Source organism: Heloderma suspectum, chromosome 7 (genome assembly GCF_057233095.1).
Source record: "Heloderma suspectum isolate Gila_16-S chromosome 7, 16-S_ref, whole genome shotgun sequence".
NCBI lineage: Eukaryota > Metazoa > Chordata > Lepidosauria > Squamata > Helodermatidae > Heloderma > Heloderma suspectum.
In genome coordinates this window covers 67203661-67226704 of record NC_139464.1, presented here as the reverse complement: position 1 = coordinate 67226704, position 23044 = coordinate 67203661, and the positions used below count along the sequence as shown (strand labels likewise).

The window sequence follows — 23044 nt, the reverse complement described above, 5'->3', positions numbered from 1 at the left end:
GATTTTTCATCTTTAAAAGAGTTCTTTGAAACAAGTGCACTAAAGATTCAAAGCTGTTTCTTCTCATTTAATGTATAGGGCACTGTTGTCAATAACAATGGGCAATATCCATTACTTCCGCTCTGCTTATGCTTATGCAGTTGATGTAGCACTACTGCAAGTGACGTCTAGTGCTATGGCAATAGCACAAGCTGGCATGACAGGGTTTTGCGGAAAACCCATTGTGGCAGCTTACGTTATTGGTGCAGTGCTAGAGGCCACTTATGCTAGTGTTACATCAATTGAGTAAGTGGAGCAGTGATGTTGGATACTGCCCAGTAGTTAGCTCTCACTGAGCAGTTTAAAAATATTTAGTGTGTGTATGTGTGTGTATATGATGTAAATAAAAATGTATTTTATTAATATTTGTAAAAAAAAATTAACAAACAAACCAGGAATTGTATTTCAGGTATATGAATGGATAAATTTGTGAAGGCTTGATCATGGTTATTATTCTTATGACTCAGATCTGGTCCATTAGATTCTGGTATTTCCCCCCAGCTCTGATGTTTGTAGGATTTCCTCCCTTTTCTTCTGAGGACTCAAGGACTATCAGTAGACACAGAATAATGTATGCCTAAGTATAGTTGGCATTGTTTTTCCATACTCAAATTTTGTCTTTTTATCATATCTGGAATTAGGGAGTTTCCTGTTTATTTGGCTCACATTCTTCATCTTAAATGGCTTGCTCTGAAGGCACTTTAAAGTGTCTTATGGCCCTTTTTCTCTAACCATGCTTCCTCCTTATCTGTCTGTCCTGTTGGCCTTCATCCTTACTACCTCTCCAAAGCTCCGAAATTCTTGCCCATCTACTTTCACTTTCTCTACAGAAGCTGCACTGTTGGTCCATATTTTGTGAATTGATTCATCTCCTAGCAGTTAGACTATCACAAACTTCCTTTCTGTCATAGCAAGTCTAGACAGACAATTTGTAAGAGTAAATTTTTAGCCTATTTATAATTGTAAGATTGGTTTGCGACAAACAAAAATCCCACATTTCTGTTTCTCTCTTTAACTTTCCTCTGATTGTATTCATTTCCCAGAAAAAAACCTAAGATACATTTCCTTAAACATAGTGTCTATCAGGAATGTCATTGTTAAAATGCCCATTAAACATACCGAATAAAACAGTCCATTATAGGTATTTAGGGATTCTCTTGATTCTCCTTTTCTTCATGCACTTTGGGAAAAAATACATTAATATTCACTGCTCAGATATCTGTGGGACTAAATGTACTTGTCATTTCTATTTTATGCTCTCCATGGCTACACATGTGTAGAAACTATATGATGCAAAGCTCTCAGGGAGCATATTAACTTAGGTTCAGCTGCAGAGCGAAACAGATACCCCAGAACTAGGAAATACTGTTTCCATTTGGATGTTTTTTCACACTAAAGCATCATACTGTACTGGTAGTTCTAAAATTGGCAATTGTAGTTCTTATCTCTGGGGTCAAAATTAACTTTAAAGAAATGTAAAATCAATTTCAGACAATAAGGGCGCAATCCTATGCAGATAGGCAGCCGCTCCCGAACTCAGGGGCACCTATCCAGTGCAGGGCAGGAGAAGCACGGAGGGGATCATTCCCTCTGCGCTTCTCCTGCCCTGCATTTTCAGCTAGACAGCTGATATCGGCTGTCTAGCCATGGGAGGGAGGAGCGGGGGAAGAGGCTGCCGTACGACACATCGAATGTGTTTTACAGGCATTTCCGCCCTCCCTGCCCTGCAGCGCCCTCCAGAATGCCCCGTTTTGGCCACTCCACGCTCCTCTTGTGAGCGCGGAGCACGGGGCTGTTCCACACTGCCTGCGAGGCAGTGCAGAAGGCGGGGGGAGGTCAGTTTCTGGAAAACCAGATATCCTATGGCCTTCTAGCCACTGACTAGCAGCCATAAGATTGCTCCCTAAGTTATGTTAGTAAGATATTAATAACTTGATATTGTGCTTTCATAATTGTTTTATAATTTGTTTTATAATTTGTTATAAACCATTTCATGATTTTTAAACTGGGAAGTGGTATATTAAAATTCTAAAATAATTAAATAGCAGAACAATGTATCTTTTTTCTTTGAGCACAATGAAGAATGTCTATGTGCCCCATGAGGAAGAATGTAAAGTTGTGTCATCTTCAGAACTGTAGGAGGTATTAGACTACAAGTGCATCAGTTGAAAACAGGAAGTTATTTCATATATTACAGTTCTAGGAGTTGCATATTAACTGCAAAAGCATGTTGGAAGAAGTTGTAATTTATTGCAATTTTCAGCAGCATGTTTCTGCAGTATAGATGTAGTGAATAAATGACTGTATCTGTCTCACATATTAAGTTAGTACATGTTATGTCTGTTAGATGTACTTGTTAAATCTGCAGTGTGTGAAGCATCCTTGAGAGTATGCCTGCAACTGTGCTGCTCATCACATTTAATACATTTTCTGTAAATATGCTTTTTCCTCTTGTGATTGTGTAGCTTGCAACTATATGTTCAGACCCCCACTCATATACCAACACCTGCTTGCACAAGGCAGAATGTCCTGGTTTTGCTGATCCCTCCTACCTATTGCAGCCCACTGTGCCATATCGTGTACTGTTCCAGAAGGTCTGAAATGAAGTGATCCTCAGGAGTAGGTTTTTAAGGGTATAGGCTGTAGTAGATAGGAGAGAGCAGTGAAAACTGGTTTCTCCGCCTTGCAACCACAGAAGAGGTTTTCATTAGTGTAAAACAGCCTTTGAATACAACTTGAAAGTTTTTAACCTCTTTAATTGATGACTTGTTAACTTTAATGAGGTGGTGATGGTGTATGGCAGGACACCCTAGGAAGTAGGTAGGGAAACTCTAATCAGGCACAGTTCATTTCAGTTCATGGGATGAACTGGGGGCTGCACCACCTCATACTGTTTTCAGTATTAGATTATTCATCTAAACATTAAAGTAGGCTTAATAAACGAAAGCTAAGCATGTTTTGTGGGAGCTTCTTATTCTCCCTCATCTGTAGTTCTGCAGGAACTAGTAAGTCCAGAAAGTATTACCTAGAAAAACAGGTTGAATATAGTGCCAACAGTGCTCCAACATTCATATGGATTGTACCACAAATGCACAAGCTCCAATTCCTGCCATCTGTTATATGGACAGATGGAGGATATATGTAGGATATGCACAAGTACTGTGTGGTGTATTGACCAGGTTTTCTGAAGAAGAACACAAGAGTAGTAAAACCTACAGGGTGAATATTTCCCAGAGTATATCTAATCAACTACTAGAGCAAAAGCATGATAGCATTTCCCTTCCAGAAAAACATGATAACAGCTAATGAAATCTTTGAGTGTTCATGCAAATATAAAACGTTTTCACATATCAAAAGCATCAACTCTACACAAACGATTCACTCAGCAAATAGAAAATTCTCTGGACCAATTTTTTTATGTGTAAAAACTAGAGCTGAGACAAAAGGAAGAGTGTGCTTTGAGAAAATTTTTGGGTCCCTGAAAAGCCCCATTTTCAGTGATATGGAAGGAAGAAAGCATACTAGTAGACAGAGCTTGTTCCCATTGCAAAGGCATCTGAGCTGATCTTAATTCACCTTGTTGCTCATGTAGTTACATGTAAATAGTTGCATCAGAACATGGGTAAGGGATGCTCATTCAGATTTGCATCCTGTTGAAAGATCACATCCGTACTATGATGTGCATACAGGACGTTCCCTGTCTTGCCACTGTACCCTGCAATGAAACCACTGCACAGCAAGACAGGAAGTGTCCCTATTGCTGAGGCAGTGTCATTGCCTCAGCAATATTCTCTTCCCCTTCTCACACCAATTTAAACAAAGACTAGCTTTCGTCGACGTCATGTAGCCAAATCTGATTGGCTATATGATGCTGCAACATCCTTGTGTTACTGGCATGATCCCTGATTGGTTGTAATTGGTGCTTCAGAAGAAGAAAGCCCAGCACACATAAAAATAGCCCCAGAAATTTAGCAAGGGAAGAAAACAAGAGCTGCAAATTGCTAGAGAGAGCAGTGGCAGGTAGGGGGGATGTTTGGGGGAGATTTTTATATCCTCATTTTTTCTCTCAAAAAATTCAAGAGTGAAAATTCAGTTCAGCTTTATTAAATACAAATCCTTGATAACCATAGATTTAAAAATAAATCATCCACAGTTTGGAATTATTCAGAATGCACTTGCTTTGACCACTGATCAGCTGCTTCACAGCATCTCCACGTTAAGTGGTAGAGTACTAAAATTTATTTGTAGGGATTGCTTTTCTTGTTTTTGTTTTCTTACTTAATAATATATACATTTTGGCTTTTTTATTTCAGAAGTAGCCTGTAATCAAAACATGGTGTATCCTGCAAAAATAGCACCAGGAACTGCATCAAACAGCAAAGATCAAGCAGACATATGCAAACTTCACATAACACAGCTTCTTTGTAGAAGTAGCTGGCACATTTAGAAACACCTGGGAAATATGTGTCCTAGGATTACATAGAGAAGAGCTGCTCATGCTTTATATGTTACTTTGACTTGCATGATCACTAAGAAAGGAAGCTACATTCCATGTGAAGCTGCTTCACATAATTAGTTGCTTATTAAAGAAGCTCCCAAATTGTTAGGTTGTTCCTGTAGCACTGAATTGAGTTGTACAAGGTGTTCCCTTCCCCAAAAAGGGAGAGCCAGCATGGTTAAAATTAACACAACTATGCTGCAATCTTGTGGGCTCTGCTTCAGTCCACAGCTTACAATATGAAGCAGGATTCCTGCAGCTTGCAGTCTTGACAGCAACCAGGCTGTAGCTGTTAACCTTAGAAAAGGTAGGCTTCTATGTACGGTATCCAATTGCACACTAGTGCTAATGTAAATTACATAAGGGAACTCCAGCAATAGTGTTAGCTGGTGCGCTGGGATTCTCTGGTAACCCTGTTGTGCCAAGTAACACTATTGCCGTTGCATTAGAGGTCTATTATGCTAGTGCAATGTCATTTACATAAGCGCTAGTGTTCAAAGTCTGCTTATGCGGCCCCTATGAAAGACTGAATGTTATTGTCACATTTTCTCTCATCTTAGCAATGTATAAAGACACTTCCCAGCCTTCCCTGTAGCATCACCACATTCTCAGACTCTTTTGTTTGTTCTCTGTCGGCAGCTTCATATTGCTTAAAATACATTTTTCTCTTTTTTGTGAAAATGGTCAAAACATACTTTGCTAGTATAATTTCATCCCAGTGAGCATTTTTGTTCTACATTAGTTTCTTTGGGAGGCTATTTTAGTGTATGGAGCTAGTTTAATGTCTAAAATAAGTTAATGAAGCAGTGGAAGTTGTGATGAGCATTTAAGTACTATTCTTATTCAGTATTGTACTTGAACTTCAGTGATGGCCCATCTGTGTAAATAATTTCATCAACCTCCTGTGTTTGCCCATCCTTGAAGATATTCTCATAAGGATGCTTAATGAAAAAATATATTGTGCTTTTGTCCTTGGTGGTGTCAGAATGCATAAGACAGGTCCTAGTGGAGGGGCTTAAATGAAACTGCTGATATAAATAACATCCAGCAACATTTTGGCAAGACAACTAAGCAGGTTGCTTCATTTCCCCCCCCTACAGTAAGTGGGTGGGGGACATTTTAAAGTCCATTTGAAGGACATATTTGTTTATGTTTATTTCCTGTTGAATCTCATTCATTTTGACACACTCTTACAAAATACTAGAAAAGCATTGACCTCTAATAGGTTAAAGCCCATACAGACTTCATAGTCTTGAACATAATAGTGACAGAATACCATCTGTGTTCTGTCTCCTGTTGAGGGTGGTTCCAAACTGTGAAGACTCTACATAGGAACTTTGGGGAAGCAGCACACATCTTTGCTGTCTTCCCATCTAAAAAGATCAGGGGAGGGAGAACGTACAGAGATGCACTACTACTTTTTGTGTTGAACCCAACTTTACAAGTAGTGGAACTGTGGACTGTGAAGTAGCACACAAATATTCTCCATTTTGTATCTTCCAAAAGTCCTCCGTGCTCTGGCAAAGACAGTGGGGATGCAAAGACTGCATATTTCTCTGCTTCTCCAATTTCTTTGTATATAACTCCAGAAAGGAAAACCATGGAAATGAGATGCAAAAATGGAAGCCTATATATCCATGACTATGCTGTGCCTGCTAACCCAAAATTTAATATGGCCATTTTACTACTAATTGTAGATTCTTGAAATTAAGAAACTGTGCCAGTATATCTGAACAACAATTGTACATACGTTTGTAAATGTGGAGGTTGTTTTCCAAGTTAACCAAGTAAAGTTATATTATATGCATTAAAAATATTGTTTGACATGGACATTTAGAAGAAAAGCTGAAAATTGCAGAATACATTCTTTGATTGCTGTGGTAAACATACAAAAAGCTTCTCTCCCCCCAACCCTAGGTTTTAAAATATTATCCAAATTGTTCTCTGAAATATTCTGACAATTTGAGTGCAAGAACTTTCCGTTTGGTTTGTTATTTTCTGCTGAGGCCATCAGAGGGAGAGGAAGCAGCTCTCCCTTGTGCCTGGAATCACCTTCAGCTGAGAGCCCCTCTCCCTCCTGGTACCCTCCTGTGGCCATCAGAGGAAGAGGAAGCACTTCCATTGTGTTGAGATCCAACTTCATGACCTCCTGAACTTTGCAGTTATAAATCTAGTACCTGAATTGCTTTTTTCCTCCTCCCCCCCAATCCCCTTTCCTTTTGTGTCATATCTTATAGATCGTCTCATTTGACTATCTCATTTCTGATCTTTGTAAGCCACTTTGGGAGCCTTGGATGAAAAGTGGGATAAAAATGCTTTGAATAAATAAATAATACTTGAAAAATATGTCTTGTTTGTTTCAGAGATACTGATGATTTTAGATACATATGGCAGCATTTCTACAGGCTTGATTTTTGGAGACTTATCAGAACTATCAAAGGAGTATACTCTTCAATTTTCAGCTTTTTATTCTAAATGTCCGGGTTGATCCTCAAATTTTGATATCCTCCCGCCCCCGCCCCGAACTCACACACATACCACCTGTTCTTAACACGAAGAAACTGGTAACAGCTGAGATGACTTCACAGTCCGTGGTTTGAAGAAAACCAAACATTCACTCGTTATGTGGACTGGCTGTTCACATAAAAAAATGACGTAAGATTAGTTAACATTCATATTGCACTTTACCTAGCATTCAAAGAGCCCCATACACTCTCTCGATATCCATACAACATTCCACTCAAGTAGGTAGTATAAATATCCCCGTAGTACAGTTGGGGACTGGGATATAGTGGATTGCCTAAAGCAACCCAGTGAGTTTATCGCTGCATCCACAGCTTGTGCCCTTAACAACTGTATTCCACCAGGAGAGTGTATCCTTTATGAGTGTGATAGATAAATATAAAATATAGACTTGTTTCTTCCAGATACACTGTCAGATTGTATTCATGAAGCTTCCCCTTCTGATCATTTTCTCAAAGATTTATTCTATCTTTAGCATGTCAACATCTATCCCAGAGAAGAATTGTTCAGTACTGTAAACTGTACCAGGAGGCAGAACTGCATTTTCTCATTCTCTGTCAGATAGATTTCTCCATGTTTTCTCCGATAAATCATAGAGCAGTCTCTTAACTATTCCAGAAAAAGCAGTTTTTTTCCTCCTGTGAAATATTAGCAGAGCTCTTGGTGACATCACCATCCATTTCAGAAAAGGCATGCAAATATTGTATTTATTGAGAATATGATCCACAAGCATGCTCCACCGAGCTGACAGAATCTTCCTTGTTGGCCAAGCAAACCTCAAGCGTACTTGGGAGACCACACACTATGCCTTTGCAAATGCCCTTTTCTGGCTGGCAGATACTGATGAAGAGCACAAGAATTTCCACCCTCATTAGAGGTAGGATGGATTGCAAGATGCTCTTCATCTTCTTTGCTCCAGTCTGGTGCTGCAACCATCAAGGTTTAATACCTTAGTCTAAACACATGGACAGTTCAGACAGTTCAGAGCCAGTGTGGTGTAGTGGCTAGAGGAGCCGGACAGGGAGCCGGGAGATCCGGGTTCTAGTCCCCATTCAGCCATGGAAGCTAACTGCGTGACTTTGGGCCAGTCACAGACTCTCAGCCCAACCTAACTCACAGGGTTGTTGTGAGGATAAAATGGAGAGGAGGAGGATAATGTAAGCCGCCTTGGGTTCCTTGCAAGAGGAAAAAAGGCGGGATATAAATGCAATAAATAAAAATAAATAAATGTAAGGAGAAGGGCAGACCTTTTTACAGGCTACTTTTAAACTATGGAGAACTAGAACAGGCAAAGTGGCTTAGGTAGGTGGAGGTAAGACCAAGTCCAGTGGCTGTGCAAAGAAATGTAATTTCAAAGTTCCATTCAAAATAAATTTATTAAAGAGCTAAATCAGAGAGAGATGCAGAAATGAGACATTGCTTTTAAATAAACAAAGTTAACTAGCTAGAGCTTACTTAGAGAGCTTTGGCTATTTTGGGTATAAAATGAATGAATGAATAACAGGACATCTAAAATACTTAGAAAAACTCACATAGCAGAGTAGCTTGCACATGGAGCCTGGGTGGAAAAGGACAATCCACGTCCCCCCTTGGTCATCAAAGATGCTAAAAAACTATTTCCCCAGTCATGCTATTTTTATGGGAGACTCCCAGAGAGAAGGGGAGACAAAGATCCAATCAGATAAGAGTCAGTCTGTGTCAAATTCTGCCTGTACAAACACCAGTGGTGATATCACACTTTTGAAGTTGGATAAGTAGTGTGGGAAGACATAAAGTGGAGACATGTTTCTCTTCCTCTTCTCCTAGACATGCTATGTGGAATGACGCAAAACATTGTACCTACATGAGTGCTGGGTTTGGAGGCTATGACTGAGAGGGGTGGTAGTGTCACTCTGTATGTCAGAGGCCATAATGTCCAACTAGTAATCTTAAAGGGTGTAGATTCCTCCACAGAATCACTGTGTGTGACAATACAAGGCCCCCAAAGTAATCCAGTACTGGGGACATGCTATTGCCCTCTCCGCCACCCCTGGCTCTCTACCAGAATGCTCAGGGTGATCTTAAGACAGAAAATAAAATCAGCTAGTCATCCAAAACAAGTGTTGCAATAATGGGTGTTGTAATAATTACCTTCATTTATACTGGATGGATGCATGTTCCAGTCACAACAAAAAGGTAACACTTTCCAGTACCCTAAATGGCTGTTTCCTAGAACAGTTGATCAATAAACTGACCAGAAGGAAGGCAACCCTGGGCTTAATCCTAAGTGGTGCCCAGGATCCAGTGCAAGATGTGAGTGGTGTTGAACCAATTGGAAACAGTGACTATAGTGCTATCAAATGTAATTTCTCTGTAAGTGGAAAATTGCCAAGGAATTCTAACACATTTGACTTCAAAAGAGGACTCTTCTCTAAAATGAGGAAACTTGTAAAAACAAAATTGAAAGGGAAAGTCAGTAGGGTCAGATCTCTGCAGAATGCTTCTGGGTTGATCAGGGGACTGGAAACAAGATGATCAAGGGACTGGAAACAAAGCCCTATGAAGAGAGACTGAAAGAACTGGGCATGTTTAGCCTTGAGAAGAGAAAACTGAGAGGTGTTATGATAGCGCTCTTCAAGTACTTGAAAGGTTGTCACAGAGAGGAAGGCCAGCATCTCTTCTCCACCATCCCAGAGTGCAGGACACGAAATAATGGGCTCAAGTTACAGGAAGCCAGATTCCGGCTGAACATCAGAAAAAACTTCCTGACTGTTAGAGCAATACGACAATGGAACCCATTATCTAGGGAGGTAGTGGGCTCTCCCACACTGGAGGCATTCAAGACAAGTCTGGACAGTCATCTGTCAGGGATGCTCTGACCTAGATTCCTGCATTGAGCAGGGGGTTGGACTCGATGGCCTTGTAGGCCCCTTCCAACCCTACTATTCTATGATTCTATGGGTTACTCAAAACTACAATAATAGAAGTTCAGGTAGGATATATACTGCATGTCAGGAAAGGCAGCACCAAGTCCAAAAAATTATCGGCTTGGTTAACAAGCAGTGTCAAGGAACCTATTGGAGAAAAGGATTTCTTCAGAAAACAGAAGTTTTTTCCAAAATGAGGAAAACAAACTTGCACAAAGGAAGTAGAAGGAGACAGGGATGCAAAAAAGGATTTTGATGAGCATTAAGATCAACAATTAAAAAGTCTTTAAATACATCAGTAGCAGGAAACGGTTTAGGGAGGCAGTTGGTCCATTGGATGACACCAGAGTTAAAGGAGGACTAAAGGAGCATAAGGAGATTGCAGAGAAGCTGTATGAATTCTTTGAGTTTGTCTTCATTGCAGAAGATGTAGGGCAGTTACTTGTGTCTGAACCGGTATTTTCAGAAAGGAAGTCTAAGGAACTGAGCAAATAGTGATGACATGGAAATCACATTGATATCAGTGAAGCTTCCTTATGTGTTTGTTTATGATTAGGAAAATGATCAAAACATATTTTAAAGGAATTCACAAAGGCACTTCAAACTTAATTTCCTAATGTTATGAAAGGTTTTTTTTAAATGTCATTTTTACGATCTAAGTTTGCCATGCTTTGTTCTCTAACTTTAATTCATGCTGTGAATTTCCTAATAAGCTAAATTTCATATTGGAATCCAGCTGTGTCTGTCTAGTGTCAACAACATTTTTCTGTAAAAGTGCCTTGGATATTGCTTGTTGGCTGCCATTCAAATGACAAAAATAATGTGCAGCTTCTTGTGTGAGTGCCTTACAACCTGTAGTCCTCATTTTATAGAAATGGATTTGAGGTCACAGGTCAGTCTGGGTTTCTGAAAAATATATGGTGATTAATGATTTCAGAAATATTTTTTATTAAAATGAAAGAAGATTCACGTACTGCTTGTATGTGCTCAGATTCCCTAGGTTTGGAGTGATAAAAGACTGTTGTGGTCCCTTAGGGGGAATGAAGCTGGGCCCACCACTGCTGCTAAACCTCTTAAGTGACTGTTCTCCTGTATTCATGTGAACACAGCCTTTGTTTTTATGAGGAGAAATAGTTAGGAGGCGACTTTGGTCACTAGGATCTCCAACATGGTGCCCATGGGTGCCAACGTGCCCACAGAGACCTCTCTTGGCTCCTGACAGGCTCACTGCCCCTCCTGATTTTTATTTTGTTTCCAGAGTTAAAAACAACAACAACTGAGAGGCTTCCAGCACCACCTTTATTTGGATTCAAAACAATGGTCTTTTGTTTTAGAATTCAGACACCTCTGCCTTGTACTTAGGTTCTTGGGCAAGTCACTTTTCTTTTAGTTTCAACAATTAACAATTAACTTCTGGGAAATGAGTGTCTTGTGACCGGCCATGCCCACCATGGCAGCCGTTTTATGAATGAACACACACACATACCCATGGCAACTATCAAAACTCCAAATGTGCCCACTGACCCCTGGTTTAACAAATCAAGTGGATAACTTTGGTGGGTTCAGCAAGGTACTGTACATTCGCCAACTCAGGGTGTATTGAATCATTCACAGGATGGACTTTCCATGACAAACTCCACACCCCTTCATCCAAGGTCCACTTTCGAGAATTTCACTGCATAGCCACTATGAAATGGTCACATTCATTGGCCCACAGTCATTTTATATGTTTCTAAAAGGCTAATGTTCTTCTCTCTTCTTTTCTAAAATGCAATGATGTGTAAATGAAAAGATAGGAGATGTTTCCAAACTTATGTGTCACTCACAGATTTTAGTTGGCTGTGCCTCATTTCCCTCCTTCCAGTTTAACAATTAGATTAAGAGGTAATGCCTGTTTGTTATCTAATGGCCACTGTAATCCCATAATGATTATGGGAATGTATTATGCCAGGACAAAAGACAGTGATCCTCCCATTTACTGAGGTTCTGTGAAGTAATTCAGAGAACATGTAGCTTCAGTGGAATTTCTCTGCCCTGTTGTTCCCTCTCCATTTCTGCATCAGCTGTACTGCCAGTTGAATTGATTATAGTGCTGACAAATGCTCAGAATAAGAAACCATCTTAAGTTAGAGACTGGTTTAGAAAAACTGTGAGATTTCTATAATATTTCACAATATAAAGCTTAGTTAAAGAAGAATTAAAATAAAAGTAAAAGCTGGGGAATATGAAATTCAGCTTATCTGAACAAAGCCAGCCATTTATGATATCTTAACTATTTATATGAGCTATGAAAAATTGAAAATTATATGTAATTATCATTTGTATTTGCTTCATATGATTATTAGGCAAATTTTTCATCTTGATTTTGCAAAGTTGTCAATTTTAAAAAATCAATTTTACAAAATGTACCAGGCTGTTAGTGTTCCTATATGTTGACTATTTTGAGTTAGATTCAGACTAAGTCACATGTTAGTCCCATTGGAATCAACTTAATCATGACTAACTTATTTCCCATGAATGGGACTAAAATCCTGTATACACTTCCCTGGGAGTAAGCCTAGTGAAGACAGTGGGCCTTTCTTCTGAGTAAACACACAAAGGATTGCATTGTTACATTTGGAGTGTTCCAAATTTGTTGGCATATTGAGTGCAGCACTTTAACAGCATCATCTTTTAGGATTTTAAATAGCTCAGCTGGAATACTGTCATCTCCGCTAGCTTTGTTGTTAGTAATGCTTCCTAAGGCCCACTTGACTTCACTCTCTCGGATGTCCGGCTCAAGTTCAGTGACCACACTATCATGGCTATCAGGGACATTCAGATCTTTCCTGTATAGTTCTTCTGTGTATTCTTTCCGCCTCTTCTTAATCTCATCTGCTTCTGTTAGGTCCCTGCCTTCGTTGTCCTTTATCATGCCCGTCTTTGCACAAAACGTTCCCTTGAGATCTCCGATTTTCTTGAAAAGATCTCTAGTCTTTCCCATTCTATTGTTTTCCTTGATTTCTTTGCATTGTTCATTTAAGAAGGCCTTCTTGTCTCTCCTTGCTATTCTCTGGAACTCTGCATTCAGTTGGATATATCTTCCCATTTCTCCCTTGCTTTTTGCTTATCTTCTTTCCTCAGCTACTTGTAGAGCCTCATCAGACAGCCACTTTGCTTTCTTGCATTTCTTTTTCTTTGGGATGGATTGAGTTGCTGCCTCCTGAACAATGTTACGGACCTCCGTCCATAGTTCCTCAGGCACTTTGTCTATCAGGTCTAATCCCTTAATCTATTCGTCACCTCCACTGTATATTCATAAGGGATATGATTTAGGTCATACCTGAATGGTTTAGTGGTTTTCCCTACGTTCTTCAATTTAAGCTGAAATTTTGCAAGAAGCAGCTCATGATCTGAGCCACAGTCAGCTCCAGGTCTTGTTTTTACTGACTGTATAGAGCTTCTCCATCTTTGGCTGCAAAGTGCATAATCAATCTGATTTTGATATTTACCGTCTAGTGATATCCATGTGTAGAGTCGCCTCTTGTGCTGTTGGAAAAGAGTGTTTGCTATGATCAGCATGTTCTCTTGGCAAAACTCTATTAGCCTTTGTCCTGCTTCATTTTGTACACCAAGGCCATGCTTGCCTGTTATCCCGGTGATTTCTTGACTTCCTACTTTAGCATTCCAATCCCCTATGATGAAGAGGACATCTTTTTTTGGTGTTAGTTCTAGAAGGTGTTGTAGGTCTTCATAGAACCGATCATCCTCAGCTTCTTCGGCCTCAGTGGTTGGGGCATAGACTTGAATTAGTGTGATGTTGAATGGTTTGCCTTGGATTCGTACTGAGATCATCCTATCATTTTTGAGATTGTACCCCAGTACTGCTTTTCCCACTCTTTTGTTGACTATGAGTGCTACTCCATTTCTTCTAAGGGATTCTTGCCCACAGTAGTAGATATAATGGTCACCTGAATTAAATTTGCCCATGCTTGTCCATTTTAGTTCGCTGATTCCCAAGATGTCGATGTTCAGTCTTGCCATCTCATGTTTGACCACCTCCAGCTTACCTTGATTCATTGATCTTACATTCCAGGTTCCTAAATAATATTGTTCTCTACAGCATCGGATTTTCTTTTCACCACCAAACACATCCACAGCTGAGTGTCCTTTTGGCTTTGGCCCAGCCGCTTCAGTCTTTCTGGCGCTACTTGGAAATACCCTCTGCTCTTCCCCAGTAGTCTATTGGACACCTTCCGACCTGAGGGGCTCATCTTCCGGTGTCATCTCTTTTAGCCTTGTGATACGTTCCATGGGGTTTTCTTGGCAAGAATACTGGAGTGGGTTGTCATTTCCTTCTCCAGTGGACCACATTTTGTCAGAACTCTCTGCCATGACCTGTCCGTCTTGGGTGGCCCTGCACAGCATAGCTTATGGCTTCACTGAGTTACGCAAGCCCCTTTGCCACAACAAGGCAGTGATCCAGGAAGGGGGAATCTTATGTACGTAATGCTAAATCATAGTTTAGGGTTACCTCTGAACAAGGCCTCTGTGTACACATAGCAGGATCCCTGGGTGCAGAAGGAGCACTTCCCATTTATTGAACTGAATGGGAAACCTCAGTGCACCTGGGGCTTTGTGACCACGGTTTTCCTTAGTCCAAAGCATCTGTTGCACTTCCAGTCTGTTGCTTCTCAATTTATTATTACATTTTATTTCATCCATTGCATTATACATTTTTTTCTTGAGCTGAACAACTAGTGGTTGCACTACCTGAGGGAAATAATTGGTTTTTGTAACATGTTACTACATTTTGTGATATTCATATGTACTTGTTATGGTTTATTAGCAACCCACTTCCAACTAACCCCTTTTTGTACTTGTTCATCCTTCTTTTTCCTGTTTTGCCTCCACAAAGCTTGCAACTGAAAAATGTGAAATTGGAAAGGGTGCAGGATGAATGAAAATATTTTATTGTCTTATTCTTCTAAATGTAGTCCTTAACAATAAGCCTATAATTATTTTTAAACAGAATATTGGGATAAATGCATATTTCATATTTGTGTTACTATGAAACTGTTTGTGTGGAAAACAACCCAACATTTTCTTTTATGAATTGTGTTTGCAGGGTGCAGCTTTAATTCGAATGCTGGCTAATTTTATGGGTCACTCAGTGTTTCAGATGGGCCTGCAAGTATGTAGAAAACATTTATTTTCCTTTCTTGTGTGCTTGTGTTTATATTTGTGCAAGTGTATTTTATTGCATATATTGCTGCCAGTTTTTAAAAATCCCAGCTGTTGTACCATCAACCCATATTTAAAACTGGATTTAAAAGGAAAAAAAATACACAAAAGATTGTGTCACTCTGGAAAAGTAGGTGGTATGTGCAATCATCAAAGGGTCAAAAGACTGCTCTGTTGCATTCATTTAGCATCCATCATGAAATTTGCAAATCTTTTTTTTTAACCTTCACATCTATAATTAAAGACAAATAGTTTAATTTAGTGGACATATGAGTAATTTTACAATATGTCACCAGAAGGGAATGGATAAATACCAAGACTGGTTGAGTAACACTTCTAATGTATAAACAAGTTTGCCCCCACCCCCAAATGCAGGAGAATCCCCTTTATTCCCTGTATATGCAGATAAAATAATTTTTAAGTATACAAACACAAAAATAGAATTTAACACATAATATAGTGAAGGGGATGAAAGGGTTGGATATGCCAACACTTTAAAGGGAGCTTTTTTCCAGATGTGGTGAGAAGGCAGTACAGAATAGTTATTATTCATTATTCATATAATAATATTATTCATATTATTAACAGATCATTAATAATCTGTTAATAATTATTCATATTATTAACAGATCATTAATGTGTTTTTTTTCCCTGTTTCTTGGTAATGGATCCAATTATATGTTTTTTTAATTAAGTCGTGTTAAAGGATTAGTACCCACAGATTAGTAAACTGAAGTTGTGTATATTCTTACCTTTTGGAGGGTTGGGATCCTGGCCATGACATGCCCCCAACCTGACATTTCCAGATTTCCCCACTTATATACCATAGGGGAATACCAATTCTGACCTCAGATCCCAGAAACTGAACAGTCCTGTGTCCCCCACAACACTGTCTAGGGGGCATAGGACTACTCTCTCCATTAGATTTTGATGATAAGGTGAATGAAATTTTGGCATTATAAATCATAATGCTGGTTAAATAGAAATGATAAGAGGTTGGAAGATAATATTTTTGTAATAATAGTTTAATAATAAGAGTCTTCTAAAATCTGTAGCAATATATGATAGAAATATTGGCTTGGTTTGCACATAATGACAATCCAGAGTATGGGTTGAGTGTGGGTTGTAATTGAATCGTGAGTTGTTGTTGAATCGTGGGTTGTCATTATGTGCGAACCCTGCACTATGGGTTAACTATGGGTTGTTAACCACAAACAACCCTGGAAGAGAACCCATGGTTTGTTGTAGGGTTGTGAACTCTGGGCTGTTCATGAATAACAACCCATAGCTAAACCATAGTGCAGACTTTGCACATAACAACAACATATACTCAACCTGTACTCTGGGTTGTATGAACCAGGTCACTGTGTAGCAGTAGCATATGCAGGGCATCCCAGTGTGTGGCTCACAGCATTCAGTAGGTAATTGGCAGTGCCCCCTGACCCACCATTTTGCATCTGGCTCCTGTTGGTGGACCTCGAGGTTCTAGTAAAAGACAAAATAGATTCTGCTAGCCTGAAGTCTCCCCTTCCTTGGTGTAGCATGTAATTTTGTGTATAAATTCCATAAATAATATTTTTTAAAAAAGAATTTCCAAGTCTTTTTCAGAAATGTTTGCTATTCTTCACTGATAACTTTAAAAAAGCAATTGCAGTTAGATTTTGATTTTTAAAAATTGAAGATGAACATATCCTTGCAACAAAACAACACTCACATTATTTTGGAAACTATCATGTTATTGATAAGAACTATTTTTCTTCCTCATCAAAACCCATGTGCTGATTTTTTCATTGCCTTAATGATGCTTTGAAAACTCATTTTGCATTTAAGAAAAAGTTTAATAACCAGTACATCTGGATGAACAGTAAGATATTTTGAATGCAGAGTAATTTATTTTACTCTTTGCAAAGGATAAACTCTTTTCAGCAATAATTCCAAGTAAATTAATGTTTCTAAAACAATTTAAAAGCAAACAAACCAAAGCAGAAAAACAATGCAGCTCCCTTTATTCCATTGAAATCTGTTTAAGTAAATCATGTAACAGGCAGCTGTGATTGATGAATTATGTATGATGCAGTCTGTTACTTAGAGGTGTCCTTTAAAGTAAATTGATGTTCACCTGAAATACAATTATGCTAAGATGGAAAGAGCAATCAATCTTATCTGTTCTTAGTAAGCTTTTCAATCTGAAATTTAAATAAACTACATCTGGGATCAGGTCATATTTTAACATAGTAATTCTATCTTCAACCCAATAGACTGAAAGGTAAAATATAAAACAAAAGTTAAATAAACATACTGTGTGTACCATATAAAGATGTATTTAATATGACAATGACAGGAATGATGTCAGGGAACCATTTTCCTCCCAGAACTTTAGCAGGACTTGATTGATACTGTTTTGAAATAGACTTATATTTGAATTGCTTAAAAAACCCCAGCGTACTTCCAGTTTCTGTAATATGCCTAAGTAGAGGCCTTATTTTCTAGTCATGCTTTACTGATAACCCCCCCCCCCCGAATATGTGTATAGAAACTTACAAATTGAATTTAACACAATATCCAGCTTAAGACAGTCAAGTTTAGCTGTAATTGGAAATTATTACTGGAAGTATGTGGAAGCATTGTGTGTTTTGAAATATAAGGCAGAAATAGACACCTGCAATGAAAACCTGTACAGTGTCTACTCAGAAGTATTTGGTAGATAAGTGTGCATAGGATTATGGCCATAGTGTAGTTTAATGGTGGAACCGTTGCACTGGGGAGACCTAGGTTAAAATCCCCACTTAACTATAGTTATACCAGGTAGACTTGGGGAAGTCACTATCTCTGTGCCTGGTTCAACCTTCACTGTAAGGATAAATTGGGTAACACCATCTGTCATTGTGAATTCCGTAGAGAAAGGATGGGATCCAAGTATGCATATTTGCATGGTACTTCCCATTATGCATTGATATGCATGTCTTTAATGCCCCTTTAAAAGCAACATGGCCCTAGATGAAAACAAACAAAAGTAGACTTTTACATGGTTAGCATTCTTCCAGCTTCACCCTTATGCACTTGTCAGACAAAGTGAATTATTTATTTATTTATTTATTGCATTTATATCCTGCCTTTTTTCCTCTTGCAAGGAACCCAAGGCGGCTTACGTTATCCTCCTCCTCTCCATTTTATCCTCACAACGACCCTGTGAGGTAGGTTGGGCTGAGAGTGTGTGACTGGCCCAAAATCACCCAGTGAGCTTCCATGGCCGAGTGGGGACTAGAACCCAGATCTCCCAGCTCCCAGTTCAACACTCTTGCCACTACACCACACTGGCTCTCTTTTGAATGTACAAAACAAACCATTAGTTCTTGGTAGTTCTTCCCCCTCCCCTGGCAAATTGACACAACTCTTGTGTGAGAGTTTCTAGAAATTTATTTATTTTTATTTATAATTGTACCCCACTTGAACGTGTCTTGATGGATTTCACTTTGGATGTTGTAGGTTGTTCTTCAGAATGAAGTTTCTCAGTAAGAAAATAATATAAATAGTTCTTAAAGTTTGTATCTCTACATTAAAAGAATATTTTTAGAAAGAGCAGTTTCGGTGTTCAATAAGATTTTCATTTTAGATGTGGGCACTAAGTACAATGGTGAAGATCAAATAAACTTTAGGATGGCTTTGTTTAAAGAGGTATCTTCTGTCATATCTAGTTCTTCCCTGATGTTCTTTAGCTATGAGTCCATTTTGATTTAACATTTGTGTGTTTTGATTATTCTTAGACCAATATGTATTTCTTTGAGTTTGTCTACATTACATTTCATTTGCCATTTGGCAGCTCATTGATCATACAGATCTTTATCCTTTCGAACTTCAGTTTCTGCTGTATTTGTGTTCATCACTCACTTTGATTTAGTGCATCATCAGCAGTTTGCATTACTTTACTGTGGGATCTCCTGTCTCTGTGATGAATTAACACCTTTTGTACTTTAGGTTGTACTGTATACATCATGCCAAGGACCTTTTATCCACTCCAGTAGACAGGCATTTAAAGCCCTGGTACTGAAAGCCCCTTTAAATGTTAGCCTAGCTGCTTGGGAACTGTTTTTCAATGAACTCCGAGGTAGCTGGAGCTTTTGAGCAGGAGCTTATCACATGCATTCTCCCCACAGAATTGGCATCTATGAGGTGCCAATTCTATGGCTAGGAACCACAAGTGATTCCCTGCCTATGCTGAGTCAATGTATGTATCTATAGAATTTTTACTCCGTCTTATCACACTTAGGCTCAATGTGGCTTACAGTACAAAATTAAAAACAAAAATAGTAAGTGGCAACTATAAAAACCATAAAAGCAGCAGAAAAATCTATTCAATAAAACCAGTGAAAAATGTTAAATTTGTTAACATATGTTAAATTTGAAAACCAATGAAAAATAGATGGTAAATCTAAAATCAGTAAAAACAACTAAAAGAAGTTTCAGGTACTAAAAGCTATTGAAGTATCAAAGGAACAGGGTGGATTTCACTTGATACCTAAAAGATAGTAAAAAAGGTGTTCAGGGTGTCCATGGCTACCACTTGATCTGATGAAAAGAAAAGATACAGCTAGGTGTGCAATCTTATGCACACTTACTTGGGAGTAAGACATTGGCCTGGTTCACACATAATGCTAACCCATGGTATGGGTAGTTGAACTCTGGGTTGTCATGATGTGTAAACACAGCCATGCTAATAAACCATGGTTCATTAACCACGAACAACCCAGAAAGAGAACCCATGGTTTGTTGTTGAATTGTAAACTCTGGGTTGTTGTTTAAACCATGGGTTGACATTATGTTGAAACCCAGAACCATGGATTGTTCATGGGTCGCTTCACCAGGCTACAGAGGTGGCAGGCACGAGAAGTAAAAAAACCCCAGCCACTCTACATGCCAATATTACAGCACTTCAAAGGCATTTTGGATACGTGGAGGGAGTGGGCAAAGGAAGAGGGAAACAAACAACCCAGGGATTGAGAAAACAAACCATGGTTGGTTCAATTGTCTGCCAGACAAACCTTGCCTGGGGCAACAAAACATGGGTTAAATAAACCATGAGTTAATGTTATGTGTAAACCAGGCCATTGAAAGTGGAATTTATTGTAAACATGCAAGAGATCACATATGTTAAATTTGATAACCTTTATACTTCCATCATAATTCAAATATTTTCTTCCTACAGTGTTTATAACAGAGTCAAGTAGAAGAACACCGCTGACACAAAAGTCAATGTGTGTGATATTGAGATATCCAGTTACTTATCTATCTAGTAATGCTTGGAACTGAAGCTGCATTTTAAAAAAGTACTTACTTCAATAAGAAATATTAATAAATCATTTTTTCTGCTTTGTTTCCTTGGGACATAATCACGACGTGACAAGGAATATAATCCTTCTGTTTCTAATAATTTAGCTGTTTTATTTTTTACTTTATTTGTCTTATGGCTACCATTGAACATGTTCTAGACTTCATCTATTTTCTCCTAATCTGCTTAATTCCGGAGCTCTGTAAGAAGGCTCATACACATTGCCTGTTTGTTTTTACTTGTGGAGGACTGCACAGTGGTTGTGTGCTGTAGGTCTCAAATCTTACTTTTGAAGAGGGATCCATGGATGTAGTTTCTGTAATTGGACAAAAAGGCAGATGTGGGACCTGCTCAGCTCATGCCAAACCAGATTCTTGCTGTCGCCAAGAGATACTTTATCTGAATCAAGGATCAGGCGGCTGTAAGACACTAATACATGGAGGACAAGTCTACCAGTGACTACTGGTCATGACAGCTATATGTTACTTTCACTAGCAGAGGCAGTATGCCTCTGAACTACAGTGGCTGGGGAACTTGACCAGTGGAATGCTGCTGCAATTACATCCTGCTTGTGGGCTTATTATAGGCATCTGGTTGGCCACTATGGTGTGTTTTATATGTGTTTTTAATGTATTCATTTTATTATTGTTTTTAACTCCTTTTTTTTTAATATGATTGTTAACCATCCAGAGTGCTATTTTCTTGGTGGAAAGGCAAGGTATAAATTAAATAAATAAATAAAATTAATAGCTATAAGAACAGAATGCTGGACTAGATAGGCATTTGGTCTGATCTAGCATGACTGTTCTTATGTTCTTACATAGGCCTGGTTCAGATGTAATGTTAAACTTTAGTTTAGCATTATGCGCGTGACCCTCGGGCTCAGACATTTCCCCATCCCATCTCCTCTAGCACAGGCACAGTTTTCAAACTAACCTCAGTTTGTTAGGTTCAAACCCAGAAACGTGGTTAATCTTATGCTATGGGTTAGAGAAATACGCCAAGGTCAAAAATCACTGTTATGCATTCTAGGCGGTACTGTGGGTTAGTTATTGTTTTGAACCTTGGCAGCTCCTGTAGAATTGGGAGTAGCAACAGTGAATGGAGTTTCTGCTAAGCCTTCACTTCTCTCTGCACTAGGGATGTACGAAAGTCACTTACCTTTTCGAAGGGTGACATTCATGGGGGGGGGGAGGTGCTCCATCCCTCCCCCCGAAATTCTGGCCGGGGGGGCGCTCTGTCCCTCCCCCCAAAATACTGGCCGGGCGGGGGGGAGGTGCTCCGTCCCCCCCCCCCGAATCCTGGCTGGCTGGCTCCGCTCCGTAGGGATTCTGCGGAGCCGCCGGCCGGCTCCGCCAGCGGCCGGACATCCAGCCACTGGCTAGCAGGGACGCAAATGGCAGCAGCCGTAGCCGCCGCCGCCGTTTGCATCCCTGCAGTCAGCCGTGATAGGCTACGTAAATGTTTATGTAGCCTATCACGGCTGACTTAAAAAACAAAACAAAAAACGCGTGTATGCAAATGGCGGCGCCCATGGGCGCCGCCATTTGCATTCCTTATTTTGGCACGTGTTAGTCTACGTAAACATTTACGTAGACTAAGATGGCGAAAATAAGGGGAACGCAAACAGCGTAGCGTCTACGGTATTTGTGTTCCCCCTATTTTCGCCGTCTTAGTCTACGTAAATGTTTACGTAGACTAACACATGCCAAAAATAAGGAACGCAAATGGTGGCGCCCATGGGCGCCGCCATTTGCGTATGGTCATGTTTTTTTTTTCTTCTTTTAAATCAGCCATGATAGGCTACGTAAATGTTTATGGTGTTTTTTAAAAATCTAGCCGGTGTTTTTTAAAAATCTAACCAGTGTTTTTTAAAAATCTAGCCGTGATAGGCTATGTAAATCTTTACATAGCCTATCACCTTTTTTTTGTTTTTTTAATTGGAAATGGCGGTGGTGGCAGCCGGTCGGAAGACTGGCCGCTGCAGCCGCCGCACCGCCGCCGGAGCCGCCACCGCCAGGAAGATCTGCCCAACGTAAGTCCCGTCCTTGGGGGGGGGGGGTTGCGGGGGGGTGGCAGACCGTTCCGCCACCGATTTCCGGCTGGCATTCGAACTCCCCGAGATCCGTGGCAGAATTCTCTGACATCCCTACTCTGCACTGAATAAAGAACAGTTGTGTTTGAGGCCTGCTGATTCCTGCAGTCATTCCTACTACCAGTACAACCATTCTTGGTGACCAAGGTGGGATTCAGAGAGCTATACAGGCAGCAAGGACGGTGAATCCATTTACACAGCTAACTGGTAAGCGGTCAGCTAGACCCACTTAAGAACTTGAGCAATTCCTCTTTCTTTTTTTTTTAAAGAGAATTGAAATCAAAATGGCTACTCCTGGACATATCAAAGAGTTTGATGTTAGTCAACTTGCTTCCTGGGATTCTTACACAGAACAGCTTTCGTTCTATCTTGAAGCAAATAAGATAGCTAATGCTAAACAGAAGTGAGCTGTGTTCTTAACTATTTGTAGGCCA

General features: G+C 39.6%; 1 protein-coding gene across 1 annotated transcript in view; it reads left to right on the top strand.

The window, feature by feature from the left end:
- Positions 1-23044, top strand: part of TRHDE (thyrotropin releasing hormone degrading enzyme) — a 379983-nt gene that overhangs the window by 205453 nt on the left and 151486 nt on the right. Inside the window, exon 7 of the mRNA XM_084810483.1 lies at positions 15074-15139. Coding sequence (XP_084666609.1) covers positions 15074-15139 — 66 coding nt within the window. The remainder of the gene's footprint in view (positions 1-15073; positions 15140-23044) is intronic.